The 17547-nt window shown below is 36.0% G+C and overlaps 1 protein-coding gene across 2 annotated transcripts in view; it reads right to left on the bottom strand.

The window, feature by feature from the left end:
* Positions 1–9867: 9867 nt before the first annotated feature.
* Positions 9868–17547, bottom strand: part of LOC149846557 (ubiquitin receptor RAD23d-like) — a 30404-nt gene continuing 22724 nt past the window's right edge. For both annotated transcript variants that reach the window (XM_089996404.1, XM_089996405.1), the window contains 9 exons: positions 17170–17249; positions 16982–17050; positions 14789–14966; positions 11923–12072; positions 11773–11838; positions 11637–11684; positions 11422–11531; positions 11265–11343; positions 9868–10174 (listed from right to left, as the gene is read on the bottom strand). In XM_089996404.1, coding sequence (XP_089852530.1) covers positions 10058–10174; positions 11265–11343; positions 11422–11531; positions 11637–11684; positions 11773–11838; positions 11923–12072; positions 14789–14966; positions 16982–17050; positions 17170–17249 — 897 coding nt within the window. In that variant the 3' untranslated portion in view covers positions 9868–10057. The remainder of the gene's footprint in view (positions 10175–11264; positions 11344–11421; positions 11532–11636; positions 11685–11772; positions 11839–11922; positions 12073–14788; positions 14967–16981; positions 17051–17169; positions 17250–17547) is intronic.

Here is a 17547-nt window from a genome sequence, read left to right as displayed (position 1 = left end):
TTCGAGCAGAGCTTAAATGAGTTAAGCCCGAACCTAGCTCAAGCTAGCTCAGCTCATTGTGCAGTCCTAAGTTAGTGGTGGCTGCTAAGAAGTGTTAAGAGAAAGTTGCTGGATCAAAGCCTGCTAGCATGCAGGTGTGTCTGCAGCTTTTGCATGGTTAAGGCACGCAAGGCAAAGCGGTCGTGGACCTCACCTGAGGTTTACCTTGCAAGAGGTTGAGCCTACTAGACTGAGTGTCTGTTGTGGTACTTGGAACAATCATAAGATATCATTTCCCATGCAAAAGGCTCCTACCACTAATGGCCCTGGTAGTGTTATTTCATCCTTCAGTCTAAAAGCAGACTTGAGGGGCGTTTGTTTGACTTTCATTCTTAATAAAAGTCAAACAAGCATCTCGATAAGAAATATGGGGTACGACCTACATAATAAATGCAAAAGAACATCTTTCTTTTTTGTTTGGCTTTCTTTCTTCTGTTTTAAGAAAAGTGAAACAAGCGTTTCCATGATAAATATGTGGTGGAGCGGCATAATAAATGAAAAAGAACATCACTTTCCATTCTCAACATTTTCATAGTTTTTTTTTTTTTACAAATTTAACCTTGCATATAATAAAAAAATGTGATTTTTTATGCTTGCATATTTATGAAAATTCTAAGTTGTTGATTTTTAAGCCTTAAAAGAACATTCTTATACATCGTAATCGATGATCCAAGAGTTTGTTTTTATAAAAATCATGCATCTAAATTGCATTCGTATAGTTAAAATTTAAAAAAAAAATCCTTTGAAAATCTCGGTGTATACCAGTTTACATATTTTAGTTATCTGAAACATGTAAACTAATAAAATATGTAAACTGGCATAAATCGAGATTTTCATAGTTTTTTTGGCAAATCTAACATTACATGTGCATTCGGCATGGTCCATTTGCTTGGAATCGACTATTGAATCATCGTAATCGGATAAACTAGAGCCCACTTCATTTAACCTTTTACTGAATCTCATTCATAAGAAATATAATTTTTTTTTAAGTATATAAAAAATAGCAGCAATATTTTTGTCTGGCTTAGAGAGCAATAAGAGCGACACTTTTGTCCCCGCTATTATTTTATGGCTGTTATTGTTATAGTAATCACTTTAAGTGTGGCCCTTATATATTAATAGCAGCTATTTAATTGTGGCTGCCACTTTTAAAGTCACTGTGAGTACTTAAGAAGTCGTGGATATTTGTTGAATCAATTAATAGTGCTACCAATAGCAGCGATCCAAATTTTTTTTGGCTGTTGAAGAGCAACAAAAGCCAAGTATATGTAGCCAAAAATGTAGCCGATATTGATTAAATAACAGCGACATTTTTAATAATAGCAGCTACAAATGATGTGCTAAAGCTCCTTATCCTTGTAGTGTGGATCTCTTTTTCATCCGATCTTTTCTGGTTCTTTTCTTCTATTTATCTTATGATTTGTCTCTTAGTTTGCATAACATAGTAGATAAATTCAATATCATAACATCAAATACAACTAGGGATGGCAATGGACCGGGGCGGGGGTGGGGGATAGGATCTCCACCCTCACCCTATCTCAAGATTAGAACCTCCATCCCGGCACGGGGATGGATTTTAACCTCCACCCCTGCCTTCATCCCCGTTTCATGTCCTCCTTCCCCGGTTCAAACGGGGATGAGGCAGGACGGGGCCCTGTTTTCCTGTAGTCTATTGCCATCCTTTAGAAGGATTGGGGATAGGATGGGATGGGGCGGGGCGGGGAAAAGTGTAAGTCCATCCCCGCCTCCATCCCCGAACGAGGATGGATTTTAACCTTTCGTCCCCGGTCCAAACGGGGCGAGGTGGGGCACCCCGCTTTCTCCCGGTCCACTGCCATCCCTAAATACAACCATAGATTTAAAAATATGAAAAATAAATGCTAGTTTTGCAATCACTCGAGAAAGTCTACAAGACAAAAAAATACCATCGAACATTTCTTCCGTGCACCGGTTTAGTCTACTTTAGAACGTGACATGGAAGTTGGTTTCTTTTGCTTGCTCTTCAACAAAATCTCTTAAAGTTGGTGAGGGGATCGTATCATCCAACCATTTCAAAACTGCCCAAATTTTTTATTGTGAAAAGCAACAAAACTAACTCTCTCTCTCTCTCTCTCTCTCTCTCTCTCTCTCTCTCTCTGACGCTGAGCATGCGTCATAGGTGACGTCAGACGTGGTGCTGCATCAATTTTCCCATCCGGGCCTGTTGCTACTCTTTCCGATATGGTGCAATTCTAGCCACATCTGCCATGATAGGACCAGTATGAGCAACCGACAGAAGGTTGCATGGCGGTTTGCTTGTTATTGAGTAAGATTAGTTTCGCCTGATATGGTGTTCCTGCTCTATGCCATGCTTTTTTAATGAATTATTTTTTTGCCCATCATGTTATATATATATATATATATATAGAGAGAGAGAGAGTAATGGGTTCATGCTAAACCAATTTGGTGATAAATTGCATGCTAAATGGGCTCCTCCGGTGCTTTTTATGCGTTCCGGCCCTATAAATGTGTTGGGCATGGTGGATTTACTAAGAATCCACACCTGGATCATGTGTTTTTGATGAAAAAAATAATGTTTGAAGCCTCAAAATTTTACAAAGATTTTGGACCATTGATTTTTCAAACTTTATAAAACCCATCAATGTCTTGGAAGCAAACCCTTCAAGGGCTGATTCCTCTAAAATCAAGTATATAGATCACATCTGTACAGTCAGAATTTAAAAATAAAATGAAAAAAAACCAAAAAAAAAAACATTTAGCACACGGTTTAGCACCAAATGGGTTTAGTAACGACCCATTACTCATATATATATATATATATATATATATATATATATATATATATATATATATATATATATATATATATATATATATATATATATATATATATATATATATATATATATATATATATATATATATTTATTTATTTATTTATTTATTTATTTATTTATTTATTTATTTATTTGACTGAAATTATATTTAATTAAAATCAGTCGAAATACAACCACAATTCGTCTGACGTATGCAGACAGAAAGACAGCATAATATATATATATATATATATATATATATATATATATATATATATAGAGAGAGAGAGAGAGAGAGAGAGAGCACTTACGTTTGATGTAGTCGATCAAGGCTCCTGTATTCAAGAGCGTATCAGTTCAGATACAGCCCTGATAGTGCCTTGGCTGCCATCCATCCATGTGATGAACGGCAGCCAGATTCTGCCATTGATTTTTTGGGGATATATATGCCGTTCATCTAAAACATGAATGGCTCTCAAAATACTTGTGTAACCCATCTGTGACGGTTTATCTGACCTGATGCGCTCACCCAGTGACCAAATTTTTGGAAGTAAAAATGTTGCGGCACATGCTGGATTTTATTTACGGCCATTCATTTTCACATATTTGAAGGCTATTAATGCAATAATGTAAATCATAATTGGTTCAAAACAGCCCTTGGACCATCACTGTCGAAGCGTGCGTTGCATTGTGTGTATACGTAGCACAGTAAATTCTGACACTATCGCTGACAACACTTGAACCTGTATTTTTTTAGAGGATAGTAAAACTTACTAAAACTTTGTTTGATCCATAAGCGCACGGTCTCTACCATGAGTCCTATTTTTCTTTGTTTTTCTTGTGGGGAAGGGGGGATAATTATCTCTTATTTTTTACTGAATCAACGGCCATAACCCATAACAGCACTTCCCTCCAAAACAAAGTGGTTTTTAACATTATTTGATGCACACGGGTGACTGAATGGACATGACAGATACCAAATTTACTCTTTCACAAAAAAAGTTATCTTTTTAGCATTAGCAGACACAAACGTCTCACGAGCTCACATAGTGAATATCTATGTACCATCAATACGAAAACTAACATGTGAACCGAGATTTTCATGATTTTTAATTCTTTTTACATAATTCTGACTGTACGGATGCTATCTACATTATTTTTGAAGAGCCAACGTTATTTACATGCTTGGTTTTACAGTAACCAACTTTTGAATGATCCGATTGTGATGCATTCAGTGGGATTTTTAAGACTTGAAAGTGAATTGCTCAAAAATTTCATAAATATTCAAGCATCTACAAATCATACTTTTTATCAAAAATATACGGTCCAACAGCCAGTTTCTAGCAATTCACTATGCTAAACACATTTGCATGGTAGTCAGGTCTTCAAAAACAATGTCAAAATTGCCTAGATCTCACAATAGTTCTCATATATATATATATATATATATATATATATATATATATATATATATATATATATATATATATATATATATATATACATGCACAGACAAATATGACTATCATGTTTTATACCATTTTTAAACTGCCCACAAAAATGGAATCTTGTGGTGTATTAATTATGCATAATATAACCTTCTATATCATGCTAAACACATTTGTAAGGTTAGATTTACCATTTGGTGGTATATATATTATAAGGGAAACTGTTAGAATAACATCGTTTTCTTACTCTTTAACTTTGATAAAATGAACCACATTGAAACCATATTTGAACCAACTTAGAAGAATTATACAAGCTATGACAAGTTCCCCTTCCAAGATAACGTTTGTTCGCTTTGCTTTGTTCCCTTCTTTGGGCTCGTGAATGAAAAACATTTCACAGATGCTTCTCGAAAAAAGAAAAACATTCCACGAATGAATATTTGGTGCCTTTGGAATTAAGACCGTCCAAAACTAAAGAGAGACCGAGGAAGAGATCAGGGACTTCACTCTCTAAGAGTGGGATGGGAGGGCTCCATAAGCCAATCAAATTAATTAACATGATGCAACTCTCATGTGCTTATTATCTTTATGGGTTTCTTGGGCATGTGAAATTTAAAGAAACAACCTTGGTATAGAGAAGCGACCTTTCTTGGGTTGTTTTATGCATGCACCCCATCTGGCAGCCTTTTTCCAACTTTGAAAATAACCAGCTTGCTCCTCCTAAGTTGGTTTTTCTCAATGAGGTGCATGAGTAATCATGGTGACAAAATCCATGCTAATTAGCCATTGTAATGACTTGTATGTGAATTCCATAATAATGAATACTCGGGGTGCTTGATGCATTGTCTGCACGTCTGCAAGATGCCCAGCACGCAGGCCCCATGTGTATTTGTGCATCCATTTAGACTTCATAACACACACATTCACTTCAGGTAATAATATGTGTCTACCATATATGAAACTGCATATTAAAGGTCATACGCATTTTTCTGAACCCCACCTTCACACTCATATAGGTGAGTCTTTCAAAGGTGATAAAATTGATTGAAACATCTCAATCATAAGACATACAAATCTCATTATGAGTTTTATATAAACTTATCATAAATATAAATTGGCATCAAGAATGGAATAAAGATATTCTCTATTTATATATTTATATAAGTGTTCATCTAATTACAGGAATGACTTGTTCTTTTCGTTGAACCACTAGATTTGATTTGATCTATATCATCTAGTTGAGTTTTCATCAAAAGTAATTGTTTTTAATAGGATTTAGCCTCATTTCCATTGATAGACATATCATCTCTCAAAGGCCCTTTAAATGAGAGTGTCATTAATAGGCAAAAAATTTAATTACTTGATTTTTCAAGAAATCTACTCCTCAAGTATTTTTCATTATTAGACAAAAATTTGCCTAGATACTTCCCTTTTGTTGTTTCAATATGTATTTGTAAGTAGCACCGATACTAAATGACCATATTGATATCATTTTTTCAAAACATTGAGATATATGATCAAATAAATTTCAAACATATATCAATAACTATATTTTTTCTTGATAGGATATTATACCAATTTTCATCACTATTAAATATAATGGTTTCTCCCAATGGTACTTTTTTTAAGACTTGAAACAAGTTTTTATCTTCGATATATACAAGTGATTCTTTTGTATTGTAGATGGTTTTTATGCTTGGGTATTCACACTCATCATGTCATTTGGGATACACATCTGCTTCTAAGATTTAAAATGGACTCACTTGTATCATAAAAAATACTTATAAGTGCATCAAGTAATATCTCCAAACCTATTATGCTCAATCCATTCACATGAAACACAAAAACATCATTATGAGTTCTAAGAGAATTAGTTAAAATTTGGTCAAGTTCAATGCAAATTTGGATTTGAATCCAACTCCAATCTCTTACTGAACTAACAAACCTAGAAAACTAAAACCTTGAGTTATTAAATCCATTGAAAGCACATCATGCATAAATTTCAAGGAGGGCATAAACATGTCAAGTTGGAGTTAATTTCACTCATATCCATACATAAGTAATTTTTCCAAACTTAGAGTTAAGTAGATGCACTAAATCTGAAATATATATATAATCAAATATGAGTTTTACATCACGTCACATAACTTACAGAATTTCTTATGCAAATATATAAATGTATGTCAAATGTTCACTCTTTCAATAAATGGCTAGTCACAATTTGAATTTGATAACCAAGGTAGCACAAAAGTATAATGTCATCATAAATACTAGCTATCATGAGAAGAAATTTATCAAGAACAATATAAATATTGGAATGAGTTTCATAAAAGAAAAATCATGCACAACCAATTTTTCACAATTTTGTGTAATAAAAATTACCCCCACTTTTTTCAAGTTATGAAAACACTATATGCATACCCACACTATACCATTGACTTTGAGAAAATAACAATAACTTAATAATAAAAGGTTCTCCTTCATATAAAGAAAAAAAATCTTATTATGGAGTAAAATATAAGTTTACCTTGATATATTTTTCAAACACTAAATACCATGCAGTTTTCAAAACAATTATAATTTATTTTAATAAAATACATATGAGATATATGATAAGACAAGTATCAAGATGCACTCATTTTAATTTGTCATCCATGATCAAAAGAGCTTTAGGAAATTCAATATTGAATATACAGTATTTGACTTATATCTCGACATGTAGAAAAACATATCTTTATCCAACAAACAATCATGTCTCGAATGCCTAGTAGGTATGTCATAAAACATTAAGTATAGTCATCACTTACCCAAATTGAATGATTAATATTTCTCAAAATTACTTTTATATGCAATTTAGACTATTATGATCAACTAATAATTGTAATATATTTCATGTCAAGACACTCTAGTTTATCATATATCACATAAAATTTGCAATTGCAATCATGTTACTTAGAAACCCTTAATTCAAAATTAAATGTTAACAACTCCTAGGAAGCAAGTTTTCTCAATCATTAGCATGCATTAAACATAATAATAAACAAATATGCATTCAATCTGAACATATCTTTTAATTTGGATCTTTAAATATCATAAGACCTATAAAATCATTATTTGACCCATCGTCCAATCCATAACAAATATGGCCAAATAGCGAAACTTATCATAAACATCAAATCCTTTTCTTAGGAAATAGAATATCTCCTATATATCATTCCATGATAGAGTTTCAATTTGGATCCTATCTTGTTCCAAATAAGGTCATAATTTTTTAGTCACAATTGGTTCGTAACCGATCCTCAAGATTACAAATAAATATAAAACACTATAAAACTCATGAATTTACCTCTTAAATATGTTATAAGATATAGAACCAAGCTAACTATTAAGAAGATTTAAGAACTGACCTCCATTTTCTTGAAAGTACAAGTCCCATGACCCAACCTATAACTATAAAACACTATAAAACTCATGAACTTACCTCTTAAATATGTTATAAGATATAGAACCAAGCTAACTATTAAGAAGATTCAAGGACTGACCTCCATTTTCTTGAAAGTACAAGTCCCCAAACTTGTTCATCAGACCAACATTGACATATAGCTCCAGCTCTAGTCCAATAGGTTCGTCTGGGCCCAACTGTTTTGGATATGATCAACCTGGTTCTTTTGAGGTGAACCTGTTTGATTTGATTCATGCAATTTTACTGGACCCAAACTTGTTCAATAAGATCCATACAGGTCCACTAGGAAGATTCGTCTTCAATAATAATCAATGTGTTTGATTCAACCTGATCTTAATAGGTCCAATCCAGTTTGAATTGTCTCCATCCATGATGAGTTTTCATGCAAAGAGAACAGCTCATGCAGTCCAAGTCGCCTTGATCCAAGTGCAATTCAACCTGAGTCAAAATTTGACTGAATTGATCAGATTGAACCAAATCAAAGTAGATCTGACCCAATCCATCAGATCTGAGCTGAATAGGTGCACCAGGTTCAAAAGGTCTAATGCAGTTTGACTTGACCTGGTTTGAAAGATCCGATCCTACTATGAACCCGTTCAGAAACAGCCAACTCCAATATCAGCCCCATCCTTCTTTTTTTTCTTATGATCTTTCTTTCCACCACTATTTCCTTTTTTCTTTTTTAACTTTCATCTTCCTCACTCTGTACTCGACTAGGTGGGTAGGCGAAGCACCCACCCAACTTCATTCCTATGACCTCCTTTGGCCAAGGGAGATGGGTCTTTGCACTACATCCATCAGCACAATTGGCTAGTCTTCCCTTCTCTTTCTTTCTCATTCTCATGCTCGGTGGAGGTGTGCACTGTTGCACTGCCCTTCTGCGTGAACTGCATCAGCTTTGCCGAGAAATTGGTCCTGAACAACTTTGGAGCTTGCAATTGAGAGAGGCCTCCTCGAAAACGCTGGGTGATATTAGCAATGTCACCCAGCGTTCACAACCACAAACCCCACCCCTCTGTGGATCCCACTTGTACTTGGGGTTTGTGGTTGTAAACTCTGGGTGACATTGCTAATCTCACCCACCATTTGACAGTATCTGATCTACTCTTTTGATTGCTCCATCCTCCATGGAATGATGTGTGTAGGAGGCACAACCATATTCAAAAAATGTGTATGTCATCAAGATGAGATGCACCATCATTCTATTCTATTGGGGAAGAAAGGACTAGATGACATGGCCAAAAGTTTCTTTCAAAAAATGTTCCTCCGAAAGGGACGTGGGGGTATCTTCAATAAAATAAAGAAAATCCCTATAGATCTTGACTTGACACAGATGCCACGATGTGAAATACAGCCGTGATCACTTCCACTCACAAGTTCAAAACCTAAGGATGCACAACCTTTGTGTAAAGCCGAAGCTGGATGTACTTCCTAATCGCAAGGATAAGCAGTTTTATGCCAACCAACTCACTCAGTGAGCAAGGTGGTTAGTTGAAGCTCATAGGAACAGGTTGTATTGACCAGATCTGATCTCATTTAACATACTCAGCATGGTCTATACAGTAAGAATCGACCCTTGGATCTTGGTTTACTGACAAAAATATGAATTTCTGCAGGCTTTTGATTTTTCAATTCCTGTTGTATGGCTGACTGGCGATTACTAGTAATTCCGGCTTCAACAGGCAAGTTGCAACCTGCAATCCAAACTAAAGACAGGTTTTTGGAGTTGGCTCACCCACCGTTTGTCACATCCACTGTAGCGCATGTCGCCCAGGGAATAGGGGGCATGATGACTTGACGTCATCCTCACCTTCTTCCGGGTAATCACCTGCAGTCGGTTCACGGTTCCAAACTCGATCCAACATTCACGTTGGAAAAACATGATCAAAAGGCTGAATCTCATTAAACCAAACAAGTAAATAAAATTGACCTACGAAAAATAAAAGATAATGTTTTCCACTCAGTTTGGAACCCACTGTGTAGACAACTTTTTCACCGTGAACAGGCCAAGGGTATCTTCTTTTTCTTTTTTCTTTTTTACGCATGGATGATGCCCCAGTTGAATCAGCACACCTCAGGCTTCCACTGCAACCGAAGCTTAAATTGCATCTTCAGGAAAAAGTTGGTATGTGGATCACTAATTCACATGAATAAAATTGTGTACAACATTCCAGAAGTAGGAAACCACTGTATATCAGCAAGTTTACTACACTGGGTTTCTGCCCACCAAAAAATACAGACAGTACGCCTCAAAAGAGTTACCCAGTATACAAGGGAAAGTGCGCAACTATTCACTCTTCAAACTCATTGTAGTGATCCAGAAGATAGTTTGCTGCCAACTGTTCATTCTTGTTGCATGCAAAGAACACCTCGAGCACGATCGCTCTATCAAAACCCATTGCCTCCAGCTGTACATGAACCAAAAAATGTATGAGAAGGTAAGAACAGAAAAGATCAGCCACCACGAAACAAGCATCAGAATTAACACCTAATGCTCAATTGCTCAGAGCTGTAAAAGCATATCTTTATAGTTAACACCATGTATCTGTGTGTGTGTGGGTGCACACAAATCTTAAGCAAATGGATGAAACCATTTGTTTCTGAAATAATTGAAAGCACTCGCATCTAATTAAAAAAATCAAGCCGGCCAATGGGATGCAGATGCCACATTCACAAAACCAGGTCATGTTTTGAGAACCAATGAGAAGGCACGGTAGTAGTAGGGCTAACAAGAACCGTTAAGGCATAGTAGTAGAAGAGCAGAATCCAGAATCAAAACCTGCAAGATGTCATGTTGCCACCTTCACAGGATGCTTCTGGAATTGGTGAAAATATGGCATATACAAGGAAAGAGGCCGAGCAATCTGTGAATGAATTGAAATAGAATACCGGGGAAAAAGTAATCAGAACAAAGCTGTTGGGGGCATATTTTTTTGAAGAAAACAGGTCAGTCAAAGTCATTTACCAAGTACATGTTCTCGACTTTCAACAGGTTTTACCTCGTTCATCTTTCAGTTCCCATTTTTCATTTTGATAAAACAGATACCATAAACTTGATCTCTAGCTCTTCTAGCAATTTTGTCGCTGCTATTAGAATAGCATTTCAGCATAGACAACTTTATTTAGAAACACCAAGCAAATTACACAAGGTTAAAAGCTGGCACGGCATCTTCTTATCTTGTGTTCGCTTCTTCTCAAAAAAGCTGGCACGGCAACACCAAGGCATGCAGCCCCTAGATGTAATAGTGACAAGATGAATGCGGGCTTCAGTAGAAATCAAGCCTGCTGCAGTGCTACCACATGTCCAGTTTGAGAATTAACGAAATGGTATAGGTATAGGACAATTTGGAAAAAGTGGTGGCATACATTACATGGAGGCATTAGGGCACAGTTTGAGGCAATTTGATCATTTTCCAAAGCATAATGTGACTTCAACATAATATAAATGTCATAAGACCTCCAAACAAATCATTGCAATAAATCAGCCAGCAAACTTACACGCTCAATAGCTTCACGCTCCTCGGGAGTCACTTGCACAGCCTCAGGCATGTTTGCAGCGAGTTGGGCACCAAGATCCCTGATTTACCATTTACAACAATAAGAACTAAAAATCTACCAACATGAAAAAAAAATCTTGAAGCTTCACAGTTCTCACCCCTCTGCCCCTTCCACAGGTTCATTTATAAGGCGAATAAAATCAGCTTGATGCTCTTGGATAAGCCGCATAAGTTGAGGATTTTGTCTACCCAATTCTTGAAGCATTGGCTATTAAATGACATAGAGTATTCAAGAAATGAAGTGTGATTGAAATGGCATGTAACATTATAAAGCAAACGAACAAGTAATAAGTGGCAAGGGAATGAAAATGACCTGCAAAATCTGGGGGTTTGCTTGTACCATGGTCCGCAAGGCTCGAAACTGAAAATATTTAAACAGTTCAAATTCATAATAGTAAGATAAATGTTGGAACTTCACAAAGAAATTTTTAGCTACAGCATTCTAATACCTGCTGACTGTTACGTAGAAAGTCTAAACCGCCACCTCCAGCATTAGAACCCATGCTTGGAACACCCTATTTACATGGGAGGGAAAAATAGTAGGTCCAAATTTCAAAATCCATGAAACCCTGGAGGCCATATACTAGCAAAATGAATACCTGGGGAAAAAGATCTAATGGATTTGCATTTGGACCACTGGAAGGAACCGTTGTCTGAGCTGACTGTGGTTCAGGAACTGATGGGTTTGCAGCTTGCTCAGTTGGAGTTCGAGCAACAGGTGGTGGCGGTTCTGCTTGCTCAGGAATACCCTAACAGGGAAAAAGAAACGTTAGTTCAAGACTTGGATAAACCAAGCTTTCTCCAAACCAAGGAACAAATGAAAGATCATAGGAATTCACAATTAGGAACTTGTTGTTACAAAATATAATGAACTTAGTTGTCAAAAAATGCACCTACGCTCCGCGGAGGCGGGCTATGCGCAGGGCCACCGCCTAGGCTTATGGATCTAGGCGGTAGGGCCCTGGTTTTCAATCTAGGTTGTCCCCGCCTAGGCTGGAAGGACATGATTATCAATTTTTTAATTTTTTTGTCTTCTTTTTCTTTTCTTTTCTTTTCTTTTCTTTTCTTTTCTTTTCTTTTCTTTTCTTTTCTTCCTCCCGCCCCAAAAGCTTTCTTTTTTTTGTTCTCCTTCTATTCTTCTTTTGCTTTTTTCTTACCTTATTATTTTTTTCTTCTTCCTCCTCCCTTCACCCCTCTGGCTTCTCTTTTTTTTCCTCTTCTTCCTTTCTCCCTTTCTTCTTTTTTTTCTTCTTTTTCTTCTTTTTTTCCTTTTTTCTGTTTTCTTCTTCCTTATCTCGCCCCTCCACTCTTCTTTTTTCTTTCTTCCTTTTTTCTCTTTTTTTATCTTTTTTTTTTTTTGTTTACATGTATGCATGTGTTTTTAACACACATATATAAAATCTAATTTTTTAGTTATCTATCTATATATATATAGGGTTAATCTAACATTAAACTACTTGTGTTTAACATTGGATGAATTCAATCTTATTAAAATGACTAAAATACCCTTAAAAGAAGGCATCTTTAAAAATACATAATTACTTTTTGTGATAAAAAAGGCGACTTTTATAGATTCATAAAGTTACTTTTTTGAAAAAGGTGTTTGACTTTTCAATTTTCTCCAAGTTCAAAAGACCTATAATGCCCATAAAAGTAAGCATGCATTTTCAAAAATGTCATTCTTTTATTGATTTTGTAATCATTTTAATAAGGTTGAATTCATCTAATGTTAAATTAATCTATATATATGAGAATGGGGTTCATCCTATCCCCTTTTTCTTTACGTGACCATTAAGGCCCTCCAAATATCAAAGTTTTAGGTATTTTATGCTCAATCTGAACCATTAGATGTGTTTATCAATACTTATTGAGAAATAAACTTTGTTTCAAATTGATTTGATGTAAAAAAATGTGAACATTTTATCATAAAATTTTAGTAAGATATCAACCGATGAATTGTGGTTACATACTGCCATTACCCTCGATCTCCAGATGCATTGTGGCAGCACTAGATTCATCAAACATCCACAACTCAGTGCCGTAAGAAATTTGAACAGACACAACTAGGGAAACAAAAGGCAGCAAGACATCCTATCCAACATTTGCTTGTTCAATACAAAGGTAACCTAGCTAGATGTTCACACCTTCAGATATTCTTTATTTATTTTTTGGATAATCCAAGGGAACCCCCACCCCCCATCACCGACCGCACATTGGCTGGCCTCCAGTTGGTAAAACCCTTTAGGTCCCCATACGCACTGGGGAGTACACCCAGCTTCGACCTCGCGGCAAGGGACGCCACCTATGGGTTTCGAACTTGTGACATCCCGTCAACTTGGTGACATTGACAAGTCATCCCTACCAAATAAGCAGAGCCCTTGTGGCCACCTTCAGATATTCTTCTGATGGGTAACCTCACAAGAAACAACACAAACAAGAGGAACCAACAGACAGAGCAATGACAGAACAACCAATGGATAGAACTGGCCTACATTTGACCCAATCAGACCAAGATCCTGATCCTGCCTGAGCACGTGCAACCAGATTTACACCAGGAACCAGGTAAAGGCAAAGCAATTCTGACCAGACCCAGTACCAACCTGGATCCAGCCAAAAATCTAGTTACAAAACTGTCCAATTTAACATATATTTACAAAAACCCACCCACCTTTTCATTTATTGCATTTGAACACCCATCATTTTCACCTTCGTTCCAAAGACACGGTTGGTCCTAAATCACTCAGCTGGCCATCTTGTAGTTAACAAAATGACTAAGATGACGTCACTGTTTTATTTAACAAGCACATATAAGATGAGTTAGAGGGCACTTGATGCCCTGGAGGAATCTGTCCGACCAAAATGGGACACAAATTAAACTTGTAAGGATGTGGGGCCCTCCACTCTTCATTTTTTTCGGGGCACAAATGTCATGTGTTTGATGAGGGATGTGGGGCCCACACAAGAAGGAATGCAATTTTCCCCGGAGATGATTATGTCCTGCCAGTCAAACACCCCCTAAGGGGAACAGGAATCTCCTGAGAAGACTCAAGCCCTGTATGGTTGAACTTAGTTCCTAACATGAATCCAATTACAAATGTTACTGTCAGATTCAATCAAACTGGTTCTGACCTGTTTACGACAATTATTAAAAGTTAATTCCCTCAAATAAGTAAGGAAATATAACCAAGGCAAACTATATCTAAAAAGAAAACCATGTAATAAATAGCTTTTACAAGCAACTGGAATGGAATAGAAAACAACTAAAACCAAACGCGATAAAGAAAAGTTATGTCCATCTTATATAATATAAGTAGGATAGGAAAACAAACTTTACTGAACTTAAAAATTAGGATACTGTGAAAACAAACTCCAACCAACAAGAACAAACAACCTTCACAGGAAAAATAAAGTTTGTGGAAATCAGTAAAACAGCCATGGCGAACCATACCATGAAAAGAAACTTACTGAATATAAGTACTCAACAGCTCTCTCAGGGTTGTTGTAAGCAGCTCGCATAGCACGCACAACTGTTTCCTTGTCCCAACTTCCTCCACCCATATCAAGAATCTGCTGAATGGCCTGTTCCAAGTTACTTCCAGCAACAAGATTTGACGCAGCTTGCCCATAAGCATCGGCATTTGGACTGTATACATCAAAAAAAATTATAAATTATAAATTTGAGCAAAAATTCTATCAACCCACAGAGAACCAACAGTTGAAGCGCATACAACAATTACAAATGCACTAGAGGGGAAATTAAAAGAAAAAAGAAAAAGGAAATGGCATTTTGTCAATAATTAAATGTATTTGGACTGGACCAAAGGAATCTCCAGCAGGTCATTTCATAAAAAAAAAATAGAACAACACATAATTAAACAGCGAACTTCCAAAACATATCCCGCCAGCCACTAAAATCAGGAGTTTAGCTCAGGATGGCCCAGTCAAGTTAAATGTGTTCCAACTTATTTGGTTAAGCTCAGTGCCAGTCGTGGATATGTGTTCTACTTCTTCATTTCCATAGTAATTAATATGATCATTATCAGTTAACTTTATATAGTGTTTGTGGATACCTTACAAAAATTAAGTATCCAGATGCCCAATCAAACATTGGTGGGTGAAGATATGCCCTGTTTATTGAAAAGTCAAGCATGATCAAATAAAGATACTCAGACAAACCTTATAAACTCAAACCAAATCTTAATCAAAGCTACCCACATTTCTTCTAATTATTAAGTATTCAAGCCTTCTTTCAATTTCCACTTTGTAGAAGGCTACCAAAGATGTAAAATGCCAGTGACTGCCTTAAAATATTCAAGTCTTCTTTCAATTCACTTATAGAAGCCTACGTTAGACATTGGTTACCACTGACTGCTGCAAACCCCGTAGCTTACTGAAGAAAATCTACAAAACTTGAATCTGGAATCCAAGGAAACAATGAGAAACAACTGGATTTACAAAACTTGCATAAATCTGCAATTTTGTTGGCCATATTGCTCTGATCTAATATGCAAAATGCCCCACCTAGTGCAAAGCAAACAACCCAATACCTTAATTACTTGTCCTCTTTACGGTCACCATAATATCCTTTTACTCGGTTAACCTGATGCTGACCTACCAGTGAGACTGCAAATTTGAAATTACTCATCACAAAGACATGCAAGACCTGATATGCCTAGGATACAATACCCACAAAGTCCTGATCTATTTAACACATAATACTCATAAGGATAACTTGTTCAAAAATTCAACTTGCACCAACATAAATCTCTTAAACAGCATTAGATTATTTGCCAATAGTAAATGACAGCATCTCTTGTACTTAAGGAGCAAACTCTGATGGGTCAAGAATTGTATGTTTTCTTGCAAAAACTAGGTATAAATATTTGAGGTGTTTTACCAACATTAGGATAAATTAACTTACAAAATTACTAAACATAAATAACATAACCCTTGTCTCCAAAAAAGTAACCTCAACTTGAAGATCTTCAAATAAAACAAATTTATAAATAAGAAAAGATAAATCACTAGACACCAACATTGGCGGATTCAAAAGCCCATAGGAATCATATGGATTTCTGGCAGGCCAAAGTTGTAGGTTGCAGCTATACTGTACCATGTAGGTAGAGTGGGTGCACATGTGTGTGTGTGTGTGAGAGAGAGAGAGAGAGAGAGAAATCTGGGATAATACAAAAGTACTAGATGAATTCTTTTGATTATCTAAAAGAGGAAAGAGCATATTATGTATATTTTCTGCCAGAATGTGCCATAACTATAGAAATTGAAATATTACAAGCATGATCAATAGTAGCAGCAGATGATCATAGTTAAAGTTTGTTGAGAGAACCAAATGTTGTATGAGATTTGCCCCTACTCCTTCAGTTACAGTAAATACGTCAATTCTTGATATTCAGTCTAGCCTTCAACATTCATGTGCATATGCAGTGTGTGCATGTCTGATTTTGGAGTATAGAAGTTACAAGAATATGTGGGCAGTTAGGTGGTTAAGATACAGATCTAGTTCTTTATATGAGCTAAAATACCACACATAAATATCCTTTCCAAGGACAAGAAATCTGGGGGCAAGAACTCCTAAATATTAATATTCTAATAATGAAAAAAAAATTCAATAGCTATATGATAAATTTATTAGGATCTTACGATGATGTAGTTGGCGTAGGTGCTGGAGCCCCACTAGCAGTTGGAGTTGGAGCAGTCATAAGCGGGGCTCTGTTTACGAGAAAAGGATGACAGGAAGCAGAGTTTAACAAGTAAACTTTGATATGTTAAAATCATTGATACCCCAAGAAGAATCAACTGAAGATTGCTAAAAAATCCAAATGACTTACGGAGCCAAGGTTGCTGCAGCAGCTTGAGGAGTCGCTGATGACAATGTTGGAGGATTAGAGGGCACAGAAACTGGTGGAGCCTGGATAAAGAAATAAACAAAGTGTATGGATATGATGAACACATAAATTGCACTAAACAGCATAATGCAGATTGGAATGCAACACAATCAAGACATTATGGACGAAAGCTTAGCTATTGTGACAACCACCCTTTGGCATGTCATAGAATTGAATATGAAGAATCAAGCAAACAAGTGCACATAAACTCGGGGATAAGGAAGCCTTAAAAGAGATTAATAATTAAACTGTCAAAGAATTGAACAAACTGTTAAATTGTAATCCATAAGACAATGTATTTTATAATATATATTTTATATG

Source organism: Nuphar pumila, chromosome 2 (assembly GCF_984573655.1).
Source record: "Nuphar pumila chromosome 2, dmNupPumi1.hap1.1, whole genome shotgun sequence".
NCBI classification, from domain to species: Eukaryota; Viridiplantae; Streptophyta; class Magnoliopsida; order Nymphaeales; family Nymphaeaceae; genus Nuphar; species Nuphar pumila.
Note: the sequence above shows the minus strand (reverse complement) of the source record. Positions and strands in the feature narration are given on the sequence as shown.